This window comes from Anas acuta, chromosome 16 (assembly GCF_963932015.1).
Source record: "Anas acuta chromosome 16, bAnaAcu1.1, whole genome shotgun sequence".
NCBI classification, from domain to species: domain Eukaryota; kingdom Metazoa; phylum Chordata; class Aves; order Anseriformes; family Anatidae; genus Anas; species Anas acuta.
The window spans coordinates 5,235,632-5,254,956 of NC_088994.1; the positions used below are offsets into that span (position 1 = coordinate 5,235,632).

Genomic DNA, 19,325 nt, shown 5'->3' on the forward strand with positions numbered 1-19,325 from the left:
CACCCATACTAAACATCTTACAGCTGCTTTGATGTTGAACTTAGAGTAAGGATGACACCACTTGTTCTCGTCTCTTGTTGTAGCCCATTTTACCAGCCATACTTACAGTAGGGCAGAGAATAAGTGAGTATGTGTTCCTCAGATATGTGGGAGCAGGTGAGAGACGGCAAAGAGGAGGTGAGAAGAAGCTGCTGGCCAGCACACAGTAAGATGTGCTGCGGAACCAAGCTATGCTTCGTGCATAAGGGGTCTAGGGATGTTGGGGCATGGGAAACACAGGTGTAAGTTCCTCGCTTGCATTTCTCAGGGGAGAGTTATCACACCGAAGACAAACTGCTCAGCTGTTTCATCGCCATGAAAAGCCTCCACTCAGTTAAGCCCTATAAATAGCACTTCACTCAAGGCCATGTAGCAAGAGGAAGAAACGCTGGCCTTGCAGAAAGCACGCCTTCCAAGAACAACAGCCAGGCCGGGGAGCTGATCCGAGGCAGCTGCCGAGGGCAGGTTAACCCCACGCAGCAGGAAGGAGCTGCCTGCAGAGCCTCCTCCTGCCAGCACCCTGCACAGCACCAGCTCAGAGGAGCAGCACGGGGTGGGGAGAGCTGGGCCAGCACCTGCCTGTGCTCAGGAGCGCTCTGGAGACGTGACACCGCCACATGCTCCGCGTGGGAATCCAGTGAGCATCCCCGCAGATACCGCCGGGAAAACAAACAGTCATTAAAGACAATTAATTAGACCACGAGGATGTTCTGCGTATCGTTTCCCAGTTACCTCACTGCACGGGCACACGCTAGGTGTAAGCTACCACGGCAGCTGGTTATGCACGGGACACATTTCACCTGCTGGTTAGAGCTGGCTGAGCAGCTGCAAACTGCCCCTCGGTAGAGGCTGAATGTTACGGTCACAGCCAGAGAGCTGAGGGGGTGTCGTGGCTGCAGCGCCTCTTCAGATCTGACCACGGAGGTTCTGGTACCAGTAAAGACCCTGGCACAAATCTAACTTGCCTGGCAAAAAAAAAATGTTACTGGATATTTTGATTTCTCAAAGAAACCCTGCAATAACCTCTAAGGATTCATCTGATCCTCTTACACTTGGCTAAGTTTAAAGTCATTTACCACATTACTCCTGGCTATCTCCTTAAGATTTTGTTTTGAATCTCAAATTTTGCCTGGGATCTTTTCAAGGCTTCCTTTCTTGCTTCTACGCACAAATCCAAAACAGACCAGGCAAAGTGAGAAGTCGGACACAAACATCAAAGCGTGCTATGTTTATAAACAAGATGCTTCTGAGTGTATTCACACAGAACCAACACACTTAGGTCACCGCAGCAGGGAGACGTTTCGAAACCTGGTGAAATTTTTAGGCTGATGCAAACAGGCTTTAAATGTGACCTAAGTCAGTTACTGTGCTGTTAGCACCCAAAGAGGATGGTGTCTGTCGAGCAGGCGTTCACTTTTCAATTGTACCTTCCACGTGGTTTGCAGAATACTTATAAATAAGCAGTTCTTACCTTCCTACAGGTTCTGTAAGTAACTGAAAAGCCTTCAAAACGCAGAAGCTGTGAAGGCATCTTTACTATTGAATTATGAAGATTCACAGAATTCACCAGCTCCCACAGCACCGCCCCAAACACACACACCTGCGGGTCCGACTTCCAGACTGACACCACTGGAAAAAAGCCATTATGCTCACACTAAATAAAAGGAATTTTTAACATGTTTGGTTTCCATAAGCAAGGCAGCGAGAGCACAGTTTTAAAGAACAGCTTTCCAGAGGCAAGCAAGCTGTCACCCATCTCGTTTCCACCCGTCCTGCCGCAGGTCTCCCCGCAGCCTGCCCTGGGGAGGAATTCCCACCCGCTGAAGCCGTGCCGTGCACACCGAGCCCCGTACCTGCAGTTGCTGCTGCCCGGCGAGCAGCCAGGTGCCTGGATGGGCTGCAGCACCACTCGGGGCCTGGGGATCCGCGTCCTGGCCACCGCCGAGCCCTGCCTGCCCAGCCTGTCCATGTCCGGCGGGGAAGGGGCGCAGCGCTCAGTCCATCCACGCCGCTCAGGAGCCTGAAAGCGATTGCTGAGAGCTGCTCCGTCAGCTGGCAGGTGTCACCGACTGGCACTGCACCCAGCCTCTGCTCCCTGCACACTTGCGGGACACGGAGCAGAAGGCACCACCGGCACCCCAGCGACTCTCCAAGGCCAGGGGCTGAGCTGCTCACGCCTGAAGGGCAGCACTGAGGCAGCGGCCGGCGCTCGGAGGACTCAGGGAGTAGCGAGGAGTTGTTGCCAAGCCTGTACCGAAGCTGAAGGTTGCTAAATATTAACCAGAGTCACAGCCGTGTGAGAGGAGTAACTCCCACAAGCAGCGCTGGGAAGGAGGAGCCACACACAGGATTTGCTCTGCCAAGTTACGCTCCTCAGGAGTTAAGAGAACATCAAGGGGAAAAAAAAAAATCTGCCTGGGTGTAGGGTGGAAGGGAGGCAGCAAATAAAAAGCAGCACACCAGCACCAACAAACAGAGCACTTACAAGAAAAAAAAAAAAAAAAAGCCAGGTCAGCAAACCCTGCTGTAGCTCAGCACCGCGTAAATCACAGCTTTGTGGAAGACACCAGTGTTGAAAGAGCAGCACAAACCCAAACCACCTACAGAGGGTGTTTCACAAGATGCAGATCCCTATTTAAGATCTCATCAACAAGCCATACACAAATGAGCCAAGGGTTAAAACCCTTTCTCTCTGCCGTGCCCACAAGGCTTTATTCCTATTTGTTATTCCCATTCTCCCCACCAAACCCCCTCTCACAGCATTTCTCTTCCCTTCCCCTGATATTTATCGTCCTCACTCCTGCAGCTACGGTTACAGCTGACTTATTTGTTTAAAGTTTCCTTAATGAAGCCATGCAAAGCAATTTAGCCCAGGTAATAACGCGCTGGGTTCCCCATGCTCCCAGCAGGACTGGCTCCATGGTCAGCCTGCTTTGCCTGCCACAGCCTGAAAGGGCAGCAGCAGCTGCTCCAGACAGCCCCTCATGAAAGCATGCAAAGAAGCTGTCCCAGTTTAGTTCCCGACCCATTAATGCAGCCCTTATTTCAGCCACTGCTTTAGTCTAGACACTTTAACCCCACCTCACAGCCGATCTGCCCCAGCAGTAACACCGCCTGGCCACCCCAATCCGTGCCAGGACCCATGAGCAAACAGCCTGACAGCTTGGTTTTGGGGAAGGATCAGCCCAGATAGGTGGAGTTGGAGCTGGCTGCCTCTTCCCAGCACACCCTAGCTCTTGCACACACATCCCATGTTAAATTTCTTATTCAGCTTGTTCACCACAGGTGGTCCTCGTGAGTAGCACAAGAGATCAAAATCACGATGCAGGTTGTCTGTGTGGCTTCTCCCACACCAAGATAAGGCACAGACAGCATCAGCCTGGGAGAATTCCAGCTTGGGAAAGCCACAGCTGCAACAAAAGCCCATCCACAAGCACAACAGCTCTGAATTACACGTGGGCAGCGCTTTGTAAGAACGCACCCAATGCTCCCTAAGCTGCAAAAAGGTGCAAAAAGGCAGGGAAACCTTCTCACCCTCCCGCTCAGGCTCACAGGCCGAGGGGTGCTGCAGAGCCAGGTGTGACAGGAGGAGGCACCGCATGAGCACAGCCTGCCCGGCTTTCGGGACAGCCGGGGACAGTGAGGAGTGGCAACACCAGACAGATTTACGAGAGGAGATTTGGCTGCTCTGAGCCTGCTGCTTTTACCACTTGAGGAAGCACCGGCCCTGCCCTGGGACCACCCAGCCCCTCCAAAAGGCTTCCCACCAAGCACACCTTGCCCTAAGCCTCGGTTGCACAAAAGCACACAGAGGCTGCCAGAACTGGGGGCAGATGACGCCAGCCTGTAACTGCGTTTATTTTATCCCTCAGCTGTTTTCCTTCTCATTACATCGCCTTTAAGAACTGCAGCCAGATGCTTTTACTTTTTGGTAGGTTTTCAGACAGACCGGCTCTGTCAGGCGCGAGGATGAGCCAGCTCCATCGTCACAGGCCTGTTGCAAAATTGAGGAGAATTTAAAGCATACAGGATGAGAAGAGAATTCTTTAATGGGACGTTTAATTGCTCACACAAAGCAGCGTGCAAGCACTGCAGAAAAATCAAGATCTCACTGACTGAGGTGCGCACACAGCAGCTGTACCTCCACTACTGCCTTTCGCACCTTCCCTCCTGTCTGGGCTCCAGCTCTTTGTGGTATTTGAGAGGAGTATCAAGTTTGTTTCCCATTTTGTGAGAAAGGGGGAAGAATAGGACAGAGGGGACAGATGAGCCTGCGGTTGAGGATGGACCGGATCAGGCTAAATACTCCAACCTGAGTTTTAAGCTTTCATTCACCAGGAAAGACTTCCTGGTGGCATTAAAGATGAGCCAAGCTCACCGGGCCGAGATCACCTTACTCACGCATGGGAACAAAGAGACGTACCAGTGCTCCCAGCAGGCACAGTTAGTTCCAGTGACTCACTGGTACAAGCCCAGCACTGCCAACAACACGGCTTTAGTGCAGGGCTTCGTTCTGCAGGGACCTGTGCACCCTGCCAGACTGACATGACTTGGCTTGCTCAGGAAACCTTTTTTTTTCCAGGACCAAAAAAAAAGGAGTGGAAACATCCCACCCACTTTCGGATAGTTGGGAATTCCAGCTGAGCAAAGCACGTGATGCCTGGAGACCTGAGGCCAGGGTCTGAGTCTGGGAGGGCTGCACCAAGCTTTTGCCCCGACAGAGCTGGCTGTCAGCGCCTGCAGGTCGGTTTCAACACATGCTTATGAGCTGCACTGTGAGAACTTAGGGCAGCATTTCATCCCCAAATCAAACCTAAGTCAAAGGCACTACAACCTGAAGAATCACAAAAAGCCTGAATGCAGCTGAAATCCCTTAAACACCATTCATTTTCCTTGGGGAGGTTCATTTTTATGGGGTACAGATTATTAGGAAAACCTGAAAATAATTTATCCCCCTCCTCCACTCCATCACGTACCAAGAAAATCCCCAGGCAGCGTTACCCACCCGCCACGCGGAGCCATTACGCTTAGCAGATTATTCCAGTTTCTGGAGCCACCAGGGCTGTGCCATTACCCAAGCCCCAGCTTGCTCACAGCCCGGCAGGGAGGCAGCACCCAGGCTGTGCCCGGGGGGCAAAGCGTTCGGCTGCAGTCACGGCTGTGCACCAGGCCCCAGCTACCAGCAGGCAGCCTCACGCAGCCTCACTGCCCTGCCCTCGGCTGCAAGATCAAGCAAACATCTCCCAGCCAGCAAGAAACGCAGCACTCAGACCCTGGGAGGTGCCCCAGCTGGTGATTTTACTCCACGGTGCAAGACGCAGTTTTGTCATCTCACTGGGAAAGCTCCCCAGCTCCCGCTGGTATTGCTGCATCAACCCAGGGAGTGACGGAGGTCCTGGCCCTACAGTGCTGCCCCTGCCCCGCTGCTCTGAGGATGGCTCAGAGCCCGTAACAAACGGCTCCGACCCCGCTTACTGTAAAACAGCCACGAGCTCCGTGTCACGGCACGTAAGCTGCTTTGCTGCGCCGAAGGGTTGCAGCAAACAGAGGATTAGGGAGAGCTTCAGGCGGTGGGTGAGCAGCAAGAGGGGATGATTCCTAAGCAGAGCTTGTTTGCACACAAATAGCTATCAGTCTTCAACTAAAAATAAATAAAACAGGTACCAGCGTGGAGGTGATGCTGCAGAGGAGTGGGATGAGCAGGCAGAGGCAGAGCCACTCCGGCATGCCCCAGGCAGCAGCAGCAGCCCCAGCCCCGAGCAGAGATCCCCACGCCAGGCTGCACGGCCACCTCCTGCTCCTCTCTTCTTACCATACATTGAAACCGTGCACAAGAATGAGCGGATTAGGTGTGAGAAACTGCAACGTGGAAGCCATAAAAATAAGTTCAGCAGATTTCCTACAAGCACCAGTACCCAGAAGGTTATTTGCAGGCAGTTCACCACCTCCTCGCCTTGAGGACCAAGGCAAAAGGCAAAGAGCAGCCAGCGGCCTGCAGCCCGAGCCAGCCTGCCACAGCTCAGGGGAGGAAAGGAGGAGGAAGAAGCCAGAGCTTTTTACGCACGTGTATATTTAGATAAGTGAATTGCAATGTTGTTTAAACCTAATTACTACTGTAAATGTAATTTAAACCACCCAAAACATTTCCACTGCTGAAGGAAGAGCTGTAACAATAGGAGGAAGTGCTAAGACACAGCAGCTATTCTTAATGCACAAAAACACTTATTCTGATGAATAACCAGGGCCTATTTACCTACTTAACTTGAATGTGTTTCTGCCTCCTGGGCATTTTCAGACAGCAAAATGAGAAACCTTCGCTGGTTTGTGAGGCTGGCCTTGTTTGCGTCCCCGTTCAAACACACGCCTGACACCTACTGGGTGCCATGCCTTGCAAAAACCCTCTCCTCCCTTCACACCCCTCCCTCTGCTTTCTGCAGATTGGATTTCCTTCCTATTTGGGGAAAGGGATGGGGCAACAGCTGCAAACAGGGGGGCCAGAAAGGGGCTCCCTCACTCTGCCGCCCCAGTTCTCAGCCCCACGCCGTGATGTGCTAGGCTGTCACCTTGTTTATTTCCTCCCCACAAACTCCCCGTGAGTCAGGGTGCTGACAGGCATCCCACGGGAGTTCGGGCCCCAGGAATGCCAGGCAGCCACTCTCAGAAGACGTGCACATGGCACAGCTCCACGGCCGGCACGGGAGCAAACGCTTCCGAGCTACCAAGGCGATGAGACACCGAACAACTGACGGCCTGACTCAGGCCAGCCAGAGCTTCCACACGGCTGCTGAGACAATGGGAGGGGAAAAAAGCTTGGTTATTTTGCTCATTTGGACCAATTTTACGACCTTGTAAGATTTAAGTCTCCCCAGAAGTTTTTATAAATAATAAAATATTCCTAAATAACGAAAACTGAATCCACTTACCTAGATGCTCCAAATTCTTTCAAGGTCCAAAGGAGAACAGCTACCGCACGGGTCCCTGCATACTCCTAGACACAGGGCGTTTGCTTCGGAATTGAATGCCCCTCTGCTTACGTGCAGGTCTCTCTCCTAGGAGCAAAAAAAAGCTCCCGAAGGCTGTCAGGGGGCTCCCACCTCTCAGGCTGCAGTTAGGCTGGAGCTTGCAGCCAGCCTGCATTGCCCACCCTCTTGCACTGGCCTGGGAACCCCTCCCTGTGCTGGTCCCCAGCACGGAAACGTGAGAGCAGAGGCACTGCGTTAGCAGCACCGTCCCTGCCAAGGGCTGTGGGGGACAGCACGAAACTCCCCTCTTGAAGGGAGCAGTGTTTTTACAGATCCCTCTCACTCAGTTCCAAAATAAAAGGAACGTGTAACCCAGCCTAGGAGCAGGAGTTTTTAATTAGCAGGCAGACAATAGCCAGTGTCAATTATTCCACCCATACCCAGCCGCTGTGCCGGTACTCAGGAGTGCCAGCATTTGCCCCAGCAGGCTTCTGTTCGACTTTGTCATCCCTGTGACAGGTCTGCTGGGAGAAATCCAAGCTTGTTTTCTGCGTGGAGGGATGAGAAGCACGCCACGGGTTGTATTTCTGGACATTCCCCTCCTCTGGAAGGGAGCTGGGACAGAAACAGAACTGGGACGCTTCTTCAAAGGCTCAGAGGTTAAACCCAAGCCGGCTGCCACCACGTGTGCCATGCAGCCACCACGCGGAGCTTGCCCGTACTCGTTTGGTCTATAAACGACGCGACAGCTGGAATGGGGCTCGTGGGGAATGCTGGAGCTGATTTCACAACGCAGCCACTCCGATGGAGCTGGTGGCAGGCAGGGCTTCCTTAGCTCACCAGGGGCGGGTCAGTTTTTCCAAAATATTCACGACGAAGTTTCATTATGTGAGTCTTTACGAAAACCAGAAGATTGCAGCCGTGATTTAGGACTTGAGGGGAACAAAGAGCTTGCCAGACCTTGCCAAACTGCTTTGTAGGGCAGGATTTAGAGAACCACCCAGGGCAGGTGGGGTTGGCTGCGCACTGACCGGCCCAGGGCTCGGGGAGAGCCAGCAGAGCCTACACACACCTTGCTTTGCTCCTGCTTCCTTGCTTTTGCTTCCTTTGATCCAGCTGAGTTGGAAACTAAGAACATTTCACAAAAGTAAACCTAAAGACACACACACAAGCGTGGGCACACTGCACTGTGTTTTAACTCAGCTGCAGCAAGCCCAACGGGCTGTTAGAGCCAGCCTGAGAGCCGTGGGTCCCAACACCGGGCTGGGCCAAGCTGCCACGCTGGGAGGTGTAAGTACAGCAGCTTGCCCCAAAGCCTTTCGGGCAGAGCCATCAGCACCTGCAGGGCCTCGGGTGTCCCACTGCGGTGCGGGAGGTGCAGGCACCGTAACGGAGAAGGGCGAGAGTTCCCAACATCAGCCAGGAAACTGGCTCGCTCATAAGCACGTGAGCTGGTGAGTTTGTGAAGTAACGGAGCAATGGATTAGGAAATGCACAAGGTACACCAGTCTTGGGCTGAGCCTTTGTTGGATTTTACCCAAAGAGCTCATGAAATGATTGATTCGTATGGCACATCGTCCTGTAGATGAGAGGGCTAAACAAACCGTGCCGCTTGACTTGGTGTCACTGCCAGACATGCTCACGTAAGGTTGAACAATATTCCTAGATCCACAGCTAGCAACCACAATTCTGGACCGTCACAAAGAGCAGCTTTTCTTTGCCACCTGCTTTGTTCCCACTGGCAGCGTAACCCACCACAGTAACCTCCCTAACCGAGCTAACAAAACCCTCGGAGAAGCAATTCTCCTCAATCCTACTTCTCAATTTGGCCTTGGCTCATTTTTGTTTTCCAGCAAACGCATCCCGGCCGCTAGCCTGAGCTTTGCAAAAAGCTTTTTCCCCAACATCCTGGTGTTCACTAAAGCCTTGGGTTCTCCCAGCTGACCTTGCAGCTCTGTGCTCGGTCCCGGCTCTTCCTGGCCTGCAAACATCCGCCAGCTCCACGCCTGCCCCGCGGAGCCAGGAGAGCAGAGGAAGCGCGCGGCGAGGGAACTCCGCAGCTCCTGCAGCGGGTGCTCGTGGCAGGGATCCTTCCCCTCCTGCGAGTCAAAGGAAACGCTGTACCTAAACACAGCCGGTACCTTTATCTGCTTTTACCCTTCTTAGGCACGAGCTGGAGCCAGTCCAGGGTTGCAGAGTATTTGACCAAAACAACCGTACCTCGGGTCAGCTGCAGGGATGTACACGTCGCAGCCTCACGGCCACCTTCCGCTATGAGGCATGCGAGGATTTCCTTCCACTGTGTTGGCCCGGCAGTTTGCAAACATTAACATTGTCTGAGCTTTACCTTGACCGAGAAAAACAACTTTCATCAGCAAAGCTGTATTTATTTGTTGCCAAAAGAGGATATCCTTCCAGTCCCATTATACACTGGCCACCTGCTGTGGACCTACCAAGAGTTTCAGGCTTCTGTTCACCCAAGAACTGACATTAACTCCTCCTAGGCTACAGAGGAGAACAGGCAGCACCTTCCCGATGTGTGCAGTCCTCTCTCCTCCCGGACCAGTAAGGATGTTTTTCATTTCAAGTTTCAGATGCATGAGCTCAGCCAGCTGGATGTTTGGTCAGGTATCACACCTGGGCTCCTTCCTACCACACAAATCAGTGAAACATTTCGTTACGTGCTGTAACCTCACTCCAAATGCTGGTGTAAGGGAACTGACTTCTCACGGCTTGGGAGCGCCCAGCTGCAGGCGTTATCCTTTGCTGAGAAATCTCAGACCCCCGGACACCAGCACAGGAGCTCACTGAGAGCAGCAGCTTGAAGACGTTGGAGCTGACAGCAGCCGGGTGGCAGCCACCCTCAGCAAGCACAAGCTCCAGAGCTGTCATGTGAAAGTCATCACCCTGCCCCAAAGCAGCAGCCCTACAAAACAGCCCTCTGAACATGTTGGTGCTCCCCCACAGACCTCCTTCCTTCCCTCTCATGTGTGCCCTCCGCACCCACAGCACACCGAGCGCGGTGGAGGCTCACCCAGAACTGACGCCACATCGTGCCACCCCCCCAGGAAGTGGGCACTGCCCTGACCCCAACTAATTGGCATCAACTAATTGAGAAGCCTGGCCCTTTGGAGAGGAGACAGCAGGCGTGACACAGCCTCTCAGGCGAGGGAGCTGAGTGCCCCCAGTTTGTGCCATCACACCACTTCTTCGTTAAAAGGTTCTCCCTCTTGGGCTGCATCAGGTGAGCAGGCAGGGAGAACTGAAATATGAAAAAAAAACAAAAACAAAAAACAAGCAAAATGCTTGCTCAGGAGCTTGCTGCCACGGCTTTACCAAAGCACGGGCTGCCTGCCCTGCTGCTGCTGCTGCTCCACAAGCACGTGCTGGGTGAGCTGCCTCTCACCACCGTGCTCAGCACCTCCTTGGCAGCCCCATCCCAAACTGCACACACCAGTAACGTGTGGGCACGACCCTCCGTTGCTAACCATGTCCCTTATCCCAGGGGATACGGTCTGTAAAAGGGCAAAACGGGACAAGGCGCTAAGCACATTAGCGCTGCAGAACTCAGCAAAGAGGAATCCATGTGGCTGGGCCCCGGCCAAGCTGTTTTCTGGAATGCTGAGCTCTCACTGCGCTGCCTGCTCGGTACCACTCCCTCTGCTCAGGCTCCACCGTAGGATGGCAGCGTGTGGGCCCACCCGGCCAGCTCACGGAGAAGAAGCCGCAGTATTCAATACCAGCACTCTAGGACACCTGCAGGTATGATGGATGGACACGGTTTCCCATTGCATAAAAACTAAACGAATAACTCCGACTCATTAATTAATGTCAGCGCTTGCCAGACATTATGCAAGGAGATTTGAGGGTCCCAAAACTTCTCCCTTTAACCCTTTAAAAGGACGTGGCAGACAGAGCAGGTTGCTGCTTATTTTACAAGTTCCCCCAGTGGGCACTGCCCTCTTTTTTTCCCTATAGGATAACAGCAAAGCTCCCTTCACACACAGCTGGCACGGAGGGCTCAGTGGAAGACCCTCATTTTACCAAGAGCCCCACATCTCGCACGCAGCCCAAAGCCCAGGCGCTGGTGGAACAAGCTGTGCAGATGGAAACAATTATTTCGGAGGGGAAGAACTCCTGCATGCACACAGCAACGTCTCGCTAAAACCGAAGCCTCCCACCAACACATTCCAGACTCCTGGAGTAATCTGCTTTGGGGAATATGCTTCTAGCTGCATCAGCTTTTGTATTTCTTTCTCCAAACCTCTTTGCAATCACAAAACGCGCTCCCCTGCGAGCTGACCTAACGGTCTTACCGAACTGCAAATACCAGAAAGCATTACAAACACCTCAACCTAAAACCCAGAGCTTTCAGAGATTTCAGATGAGCTTTTTCGCTACACGACTCACCTGGAAAGACTCAACCACATGGCTAACGATGCTCTGAATGAACACCTGAAGTCCACAGCATAAAACACAGAACATACAGGTTGTGTCTGATATGCAGATGGGTTTCCTCAGTAATCATTTTCCTGTCCTATTTAACACTCACAGACCAGTGGAACTCACACTCCTGCCTGGCACTGGTTAGCTGAAGGCTAATTTCTGAGTTAAGAAATCAAGTGGCTTATATAAATCAAAGTCACGTTCCTTAGAAAGGCACAGCATTATGGAAAGGAGCACCACAGACTGATTAAAAACATCTAATTAAGGGCAAGCCTTTCAAGTCGGTTACATGAAGCATATTTCACGTAATACATCGCATGATTAAAAATAACTCCAGCAGGTTTCAATTAAGAATCAATGCCATATGGAATTTACATCTGCAACAGGAAAGCTCCAACACCATGTCACAGCTAAGACATTTTTATGTCTCCAAACTGAAAGCACTTAAACTGCCTGGAGTTTGGCACGTGGGCCAAAACATCCCAAAACTAGCAAAAGTTTTGCTGAACTGAGAGCCTAAAAGCCATACAGAGCTAGAACACACAGCATCCTTGGTCATGCGTTGTGATCCCCAAGTTTTAAAGGATTAAGAAAAGCTAAGAGTGTTTAGCATTTCGACTCATAACCCTTAGCTCCCTCCTCGCCCCGCCAGAGCAGAGGGACCCAGCACAAGTCACACCGGTCACAAACTATCACAACAGCACTGCTCCCTGTACTCGGAGGAAGCATTATTTTTCCTCACAGCAAGCCGGACCCTTACCTGTTTCGATTTATATTGCTTTGACAAGGACGTGATCGGCCATCCAACTACTCAAAGGTGCTGAGAACTGGAAGCCAACATTTATGTTTTTTTTCTTTCAGTGGCAAAAACACCACCTCAAAAAAAGAAACACACACACACAAAACTACCACCACCTCAAAAAAAGAAACACACACACACACAAAACTACCACCACCACAAAAAAAACCCTCAAGTTTCCTGATTACACCCAGCACTGAGCTGCTGCGCCCTCTTGGGGCACAAAGCCCGACGAGCCAATTCTCAAGCACTGTTTTTCTACACGCAGCTGGACATAAGAACCCCAATTTCTCTTCACTCAAACCAGATGTCAGCCCAGTTAAATCATCCCATGACTCCTCCAGGATAAGGCTGTAAACAGCCCCAGCGCAGCACGCAGCCCAGCTGGCCCTACGAGGCCCCGCCGACAAGGCAGCACAGCGCGCTGCAGTGCCTTATCCCAAAGCGCTCTGACACACTGCTCTCGGGACATGTTTATCATCTGCATCCATCAAAACACATTACTTCATCCCAGTTTGCACCAAGTTAGAGTTTGGGTCTTTTAGCAGTTTCTTCCAGAGTTTAGAGCTCAGCAGAGAGCAAAACCAATTTCTAAGTTTTTCAACTTAGAAAACTTCCTAGTGGACGCTTATCCAGTCCCATTCTATAAAATGCCTGCAAAGTAAATGCTTTACAAATAAGAATGCAAAAAAATAAAGATTAATTAACGTTCAACACAGCTACCTTACAGCATTACAGTTCAGCATACAGAAAGGCAGGCTACTGCTATCTCCCATGATGCCTAACCCCAGACAAAAGAATCACCAAAACACAGCTGGGAAAGGCAACTCGGGCAGAAGCAGCTACCTCTGCCGCTGCGCTCAGAGCTCCTCCAGGCTTTGGTAGTAAGATCTGTGCTTGCTGCAGCACAGGAACACTCTGGGACAAAGGCTACTGAGTGCACATGAGAAATGGTGCTTTACCCCAGCTGAACGGACCTCACAGGTGAATTAAATCCACAATTACAGAGAAGCCTTCATTTTAAAGAAGCTTCTACTTGCAATTATGCACACTAGAAGAAGCTCTGCAGGCTCTAATGCTGCTACTAATGCCACAAAAACAGCTTTTGTATACAGCTACTAGGAGAAACCAAAGCACAAATTCACCGGTGCTGTTCAGGTACTTGCAGACTAGCACCAGGTAGCTGTGAGGTCGCGCTGTGTTCACACCACAAGCTCCCAGTGCCCCACTTTGACCAGCTCCAGGGCAGGCGTTGCAGGCAGACTCTCAGACAGAAAAAAGTCTTAACAAAGACAAACGCAAGGTTCAGAGCAAGTCCCCACCTTTGTAGCTCTGGGCCCATTCTCCAGTTTGGGTTCGTGCATCACTGACCCCTAGCAAAAACCACAGTCCCGAAACAGAGCCAAAACTGCTTTCTGTATTACTTTTAGCAGAACCCACACACAGAAGCTTTATTTCTAATACCCAAATATTCAATCATGCGGCATTTCCCACAGCTCAGAGAGAGGAAAAGCAGGAGAAGCCAGCAGTGCCATGCCATAGCTGCGGTACCAGGTCTCGGTGTGAGCCACTAATCCTCACAGGCTGCTCGGGCAGGCTCCGCACGCTGGCACCGACCTCGCTGCCAGGACTGGGAACCCAAGCAACAGCCCGGCCAGGCTGCAGCTATTCCAGGCGCTTACCCAGACCAAAAGCTGCCCTGGACACCCGCTTTGGCACCAGCGGGCTTTAAACCATCACCGTGCCACCCAACAAGCAGAGATGCCACCCAGACCCCCGCTCAGTTACCCACACCCTCGGTTTATCTCCCCCTTCGCTGGGCTGGCTGCAGCACGGCATTTTTAACTCGGAGCTCTCTGGGTTGGGAACCGCCTGGGGATGAAGCAGCGAGGGTTTCTCAGCAGATAGCGGAGCACCGAGCCCTGCAGGCGGGAGGCTCCCCCAGCGAACCCCCCCTGATCCTGGGGAGAAGCCCCGGGACCCCCCCAGCACCACCCTCGGACCCGTCCCCGCTTCCCCCAGCGTTACCCGCAGGCTCCCGCTGCCCCCGCGCCGTCCCCTCAGGCGGCCGCGGCTCCTCCCCGCCCCGCAGCCCGGCCTCGGGCGGCGCCTTCCCCGCCCCGGGGCGGCCTCGCCGCGGCACCTGCCCGGCCCCCGGCCCCTCAGCGCCTCAGGGAGAGTCCCGGGCCCTAGGCGGCCCCCGGGCTGAGGAGGTGGTTTGGGGGGGTCCTCAGAGAGCGGCGGGGAACGGCTTTTGTTTTGTTTTTCTTTCTAAATAAAGGAGGCGCTCGCGTAAAGATTGAGAGGAAACGGTTTTTATTTAAAAGCACGGGTAAACGCTCGGTGTGTGGACCTCAGGGGACGGAGAGGGAAAAATAAGCAGCCATAAGGCGCGCTGCGTAATTAGTATGGGTTAGTAAAACAGCCTGCCCATGCCGGGCTGCGGAGGGACGTGTTTACAGCGGGAGCAGAGACAAATGTTTTCTCAAGTGGCACTGTGTTTTGTGGGGTATGACTCCCTATTTTTAACGCTTCTTTTGGAAAGAGTCTGTTGAATGTGTGCCTCGACACACAAAGCAAATAGCTGTGCTCTTTATGGACTGGATAAACCTTCAGGGAACAAACCCGTACCTTATCCCCGTCCTGCCCGTTTACTTGTGGCCCCACCAACTGGTAGAACCGAGCTATTTCACTGACCACCCATCTAACCTTAAATCTGCTTGTCAGACGCGCTGAAAGTGTATACTCCGGATAGAAGCAAAGGAAATGCATGCTCTGCATCCACTGAGGGCTTTATTTCTTAAGTGGAGGTGGACTTGCTTCATGTGTTAGAACTGAGCATTGAAAAAGGTGTTTCCTACTCTGAGAACACCCAAGTTAGAGATCAGTAAAGTTCTGATTGCGGTACAAGTAAAATATTCACTGGACTGTATTGCATTTAAGATCCAGTAATAACTGCTGAGAGTTATTACTTTGTTCTTACTGGCTTCAAATCAGTTAGTGGTGATAAACAGAAGGTATCAGTAGTGTCAGAGGGGAGTTTGGTCATTGTAAAAGTGACTCATCCTTCTCTGAAATGGGAATGTAGCAGAATACATATTGAAGCACCAGACAAGATGCTACTGGCTATAGTCCATTTAATATACAGCCACTCAATACTGTATAACCCCCCTCTGCCATTCTGTAGTAGCTTTCACTGACGCTGGAAAGGATTGCTGCCAATGGTCTCAGGACTACCTTTTTCATTTCCACCCTGAGGTGGTTCTCTGAGCTTCAGCATTCCAGTTTTCTTGAATCTCATCCCCAAGACTGAAGTTAACAGCCCTCTGCTTTCAAGCTTCAAGGAGTCTAGGATTTTCACAGCATTGTCACCCAGTAAATCAAAAAGCTGAGTGACAGGGACAATCAGAGAGGATGGCAGCAGTTGAATCCTCAGGACATTGGAGATCTGGAGCAAGTGGCTGAGAAAATTCCAGATGAGAGAAGAAATCATGGTGCACAACAGCTGGTGAAGAAAAAGGGAAAGAACTGTCATGACAATGATATTTTCATTAAGAGGTTCAGTTTTCAGTAGGATATAAATGGTGTGGGACCATAACTGCTTCCTTCTCTTGTCCACCCAACGAACTAACAAGCCCTTTGCTGTCATTATGTCATCTGAGGGACAAGTTTAAACTCCAGTTCTTCAGACTGCTCTGTTCAAGCTGATACGTGCATTTGTGAAGATCTGTAGGAGAACCAAATGGTGCTCTGACCAAGCCTGGGCTCATTCTTAGCATTTTTCCCTCTATTTTTAAAGCAACGATAATGGGGAAAAAAAATCTTACCACTATCTGATTCTGTATTGCCTTGGTGATGCTAGTGAAGTCAAAAATACCTTGACTTGAGATATTCCTGATTCCATGCTAGAGGTCAGCTTCAAGGCGTGGTTAGTCAAACAGCTACAGCAATTTAAGATGACAGCAGTCCTTAACTATTCTAGCCTAATAAAGCAGCCAGCAAAGCTGGTAGAAGTAAATGTGGGTAACTCTGAAGCTGTAATTCAAAAAAACAAGCAACAGAAATGAGTAGACAGGACTGAACAATGACAGTGGAGGCAGAGACCAGCTTTTCCTTCCGAGCCTCTTCTGCAAATGCACATACAGTAAAGGAACAGGGAACGAAGACATACAAGACATTGATCTCTAACGCTTTCAGATTATCTTTTGGGGTTTGTATGAAGTGTAAAAGGATTGGAACTGCAACATTTGCAAGGGGACTTCTGGCTCCATCTCTTACCAAGAAAGGGAAGAAACAAGTCTAAGTTTTGTTACATATGCCTTTTAAGAAATCTGAAGCAGCTTTTAAGAATACATAATATCAACGTTCTCAAACCATGCAAATCAAAGGAGAGTTTCTAGATACAGCTGAGCTAAACCCCTAGTCTTAGAGAAGGTAGCAATTTTTATTGTTTCAAATGCGATTCCCCAGGAGACTTTGCAAATACGCATACATACCTTTAATAATGTATATACACACATTTATATCTGTACAGTCTTGTACTACCTTTAGCTTGGTCTATAACAGGATTCATTCTTACTCAAGAGGCAGAGGAGTCAGGCAGAGGGAAAAAAATAAGAACTGAGGCACAAAAGCAGTAGATATGCAAAGAGATAGACTGGTCACGCTACTCACCATCATGATGTTACAAAGAGCACTCTTCTCATTGTGGGAGGATCTTATCTTCTGATTCTGAGACCAGCTGTCTGAAGCTGCAGGAAAAAAAAAAAGTTTGCTTTTGGCTTTTTAGTTTTGAACTTAGAAAAGCAAATCCAGGCCTCATTTTTCCCATAGACCCACCTGAACATGCATCCTCTTGAAATTCTGTACTGGATGTGTCATTCTGGTTTTCATCCTCTGCTGGTTCACCTTCAAATTTGGGATCAGGCTCAAACTCATCAGAAGATTGTTTCTTTATTTCTTCTGCAGGGGGTACCTGTTCTACAAACAGATTTTAAAATACCATGTAAAGTATCTGTACATAACATTTTTTGTTCTAGCTACAAGCCTTGTACCTTCTATCTATGAGCTGGACAAGGTTTTCTGAATCCTTTTCACCTGAAATGAAGGATTTCCAAGCCCAACTAGGCAATAAGAGGCCTGAAGAAGTGTTTGATTTTAACCAACTAGATTGTAACCAGCAACTATCTTAGGGGGGACTAATATAATGCACCAGTTGTTTTTTTTTTCCCCACTTATGCCTGATGTAAAGAGGCATAAAATGAGTGGATATAACTTAATTAATCAAAAAGACATTAAAAAGAGCACTGTTCTATTTTGTTCTCTTAAGAGTGATTTAGAAGCACTTTAGAAGGCCTGGTGCCAACAACAGTCATCCCACAGCCAGATATTATAAAGTAAATGCAGTGCACATAACCTGAAAATTTCTATTAAGACATGAAAATGTTCCAGAGTTGCTGTGTCCAGACAAAAGCTGATGCCCAAGCACAGCATAAGCATGTGGCAGAGCTACCCCTTACCCACACAAAATATGTACATCCTTCTCTTCTGTTTTACAAAAATCAGAAGTAAGCCATGCCTATACTACTCAGGGTAGTTTTGTACCATTATCACAGCTTCATATGCCTGCATTCTTTAATTACTGTCATTGCTTACCCACAAGAGCACACTTGAGTGTGTGGAGAAACAGCTAGCAGCAAGCGGAGACTTCTATGAGCATCAGCTACAGGTTAAGCCCAAAAAATGGGAGCTGAGAGTAAAAACTGCAATGACCACACACATGCAGGACAAGAAAGGAGGGAAAAACATAAGCCTCAGTTGTGGTGAGCGCCTTCTGTTCCACTGCTGCCTGTGGGTCCAAAGGAATTGTTTTCTTGTCATTACTCCTATGGGACCTATTATAGGACTGGTTGCCATTATGCTAAGTAAGAACTGACTGCACCAAGTAGAAGGAAAAATTTATTTCAAGTTTGTTGAAGTCAACTTTTGTTCTTATTTCCCTTCCTATAGCTGTCCTGCAAAGGCAGAATTGCTGCTTTTGAACATACGATTTATTCCTCAGCTGCAATTGCTTATGCTCCAGGATTAGCAAAACCAGCAAAGCTTTATCCCCAGGAGTACATCAACAAGCCTATTATTAGCCTAAATCAAAGCCTGTAAGTAGTTACTGACATGTTAGAAACAAGAATCAGCAGCAGATCAGAAATAGATGCACAATACACAAATAAATGAAAACTCATGTCCTGTTCCCTTCAAAAACAATTTTAATCTACCTCCACACTACTAAGAGAATCCTTTAACAGCTCCCCAGTAAAGTCTGCTCCCTCCCCTAACCCACAGAGGAGAACTGTATAACACTGGTGTTTGAAAGCATACAAAATTATTGGGTTAGGCTTTTTCTTGTTTTTATTGGGAGGCAGGGAGGGGAGGAATTTTTTTTTAATAGAAATATTTACTCATCCTTTACCTTTCATAAATTAAATTATGTTTGAGAAAAAGGGAAAGGAAGAACAGCTGACAGCATTTAGTTTTCTTATAAGCATTTTAACAGAAAAGCATAACAATTTGGAATTGATTTTTCCTATATCACCAATAGTACAAAAAATTATCTGAAAAACTAGCTTTAGTTTCTTTCTGCGATGAGTGGCGTTAGGCTAAAAATAGCACCTAGAATGCTTTAGAGATGAAGTTAATAGATAAAGTCTTTATGCAAAAGCATTTATGCAGTCAACTGCAGAACTTACCTTCATTAAGTAAAAGCTGTAGCCAGAAAATCAGTACAATCAATAGCAATACAAATGGCAAACAAAACCAGAAGAAAAGAAGAGGAAAGGTCATCTCAGTCACCAAAGGAACCAGAGGGTACCTCATTGCTTGCTTCAGGTTACACTAGGTTTAGAACAGCTTGCTTGTTCCACTTTACTAACTACCTTTTAATAACTCCCGTTGCATCACTGTCTTAATCACAAGAGGACTGCTAATATTCTCAGCATAGATAGCAGAATGGACAGCCCTCTAAGAGCAACGAGGGAATAAAAAGGATTAAGTATGAGCTAAGAAGGAGAAGGGAGAAAACATCT

The 19,325-nt window shown here is 49.6% G+C and overlaps 2 protein-coding genes across 10 annotated transcripts in view; both read right to left on the reverse strand.

The window, feature by feature from the left end:
- ARHGAP40 (Rho GTPase activating protein 40) overlaps positions 1 to 14,417 on the reverse strand; it is a 38,532-nt gene extending 24,115 nt beyond the window's left edge. Inside the window, exons 1-2 of one of the 8 annotated variants that reach the window (XM_068700171.1) lie at positions 12,404 to 12,969; positions 12,208 to 12,362 (exon numbers count right to left, since the gene is read on the reverse strand). Coding sequence is in view for 4 of the 8 variants with exons in the window: in XM_068700165.1 (XP_068556266.1) it covers positions 1,893 to 2,008 (116 nt within the window). In the remaining 4 variants the exon portion in view is untranslated. Of the gene's footprint in view, positions 1 to 1,892; positions 2,150 to 6,962; positions 10,270 to 11,411; positions 11,447 to 12,207; positions 12,363 to 12,403; positions 12,970 to 13,092; positions 13,239 to 13,568; positions 13,988 to 14,038; positions 14,249 to 14,274 lie in introns of those variants that run through there. The other 7 variants (XM_068700170.1, XM_068700166.1, XM_068700167.1 and 4 more) reach the window with 7 other exon arrangements.
- Positions 14,418 to 14,913: 496 nt separating this feature from the next.
- On the reverse strand, positions 14,914 to 19,325 carry ADIG (adipogenin). 2 transcript variants are annotated; one of them, XM_068700177.1, is made up of 4 exons: positions 19,176 to 19,325; positions 17,086 to 17,226; positions 16,921 to 16,997; positions 14,914 to 15,751 (listed from the first exon to the last, which is right to left on the reverse strand). In XM_068700177.1, the coding sequence occupies exons 1-4, from the start codon at positions 19,195 to 19,197 to the stop codon at positions 15,440 to 15,442; spliced, it is 552 nt and encodes a 183-aa protein (XP_068556278.1). In that variant the 5' UTR covers positions 19,198 to 19,325; the 3' UTR covers positions 14,914 to 15,439. The 2 variants fall into 2 exon arrangements, with proteins under 2 accessions (XP_068556278.1, XP_068556277.1); XM_068700176.1 differs by having other exon boundaries at positions 18,990 to 19,325.

Bases quoted from the DNA above. Each gene is read 5' to 3' on its own strand.
- ADIG (XM_068700176.1), bottom strand. From the start codon at position 19,116: ATGAGGTACCCTCTGGTTCCTTTGGTGACTGAGATGACCTTTCCTCTT. The intron at 17,227-18,989 runs GTAAGTTCTGCA...ATCTGTTTGTAG, and splicing joins ACAGCTTTTACTTAATGAAG to AACAGGTACCCCCTGCAGAA. The intron at 15,752-16,920 runs GTGAGTAGCGTG...TTTCTTCACCAG, and splicing joins CTCTTTGTAACATCATGATG to CTGTTGTGCACCATGATTTC.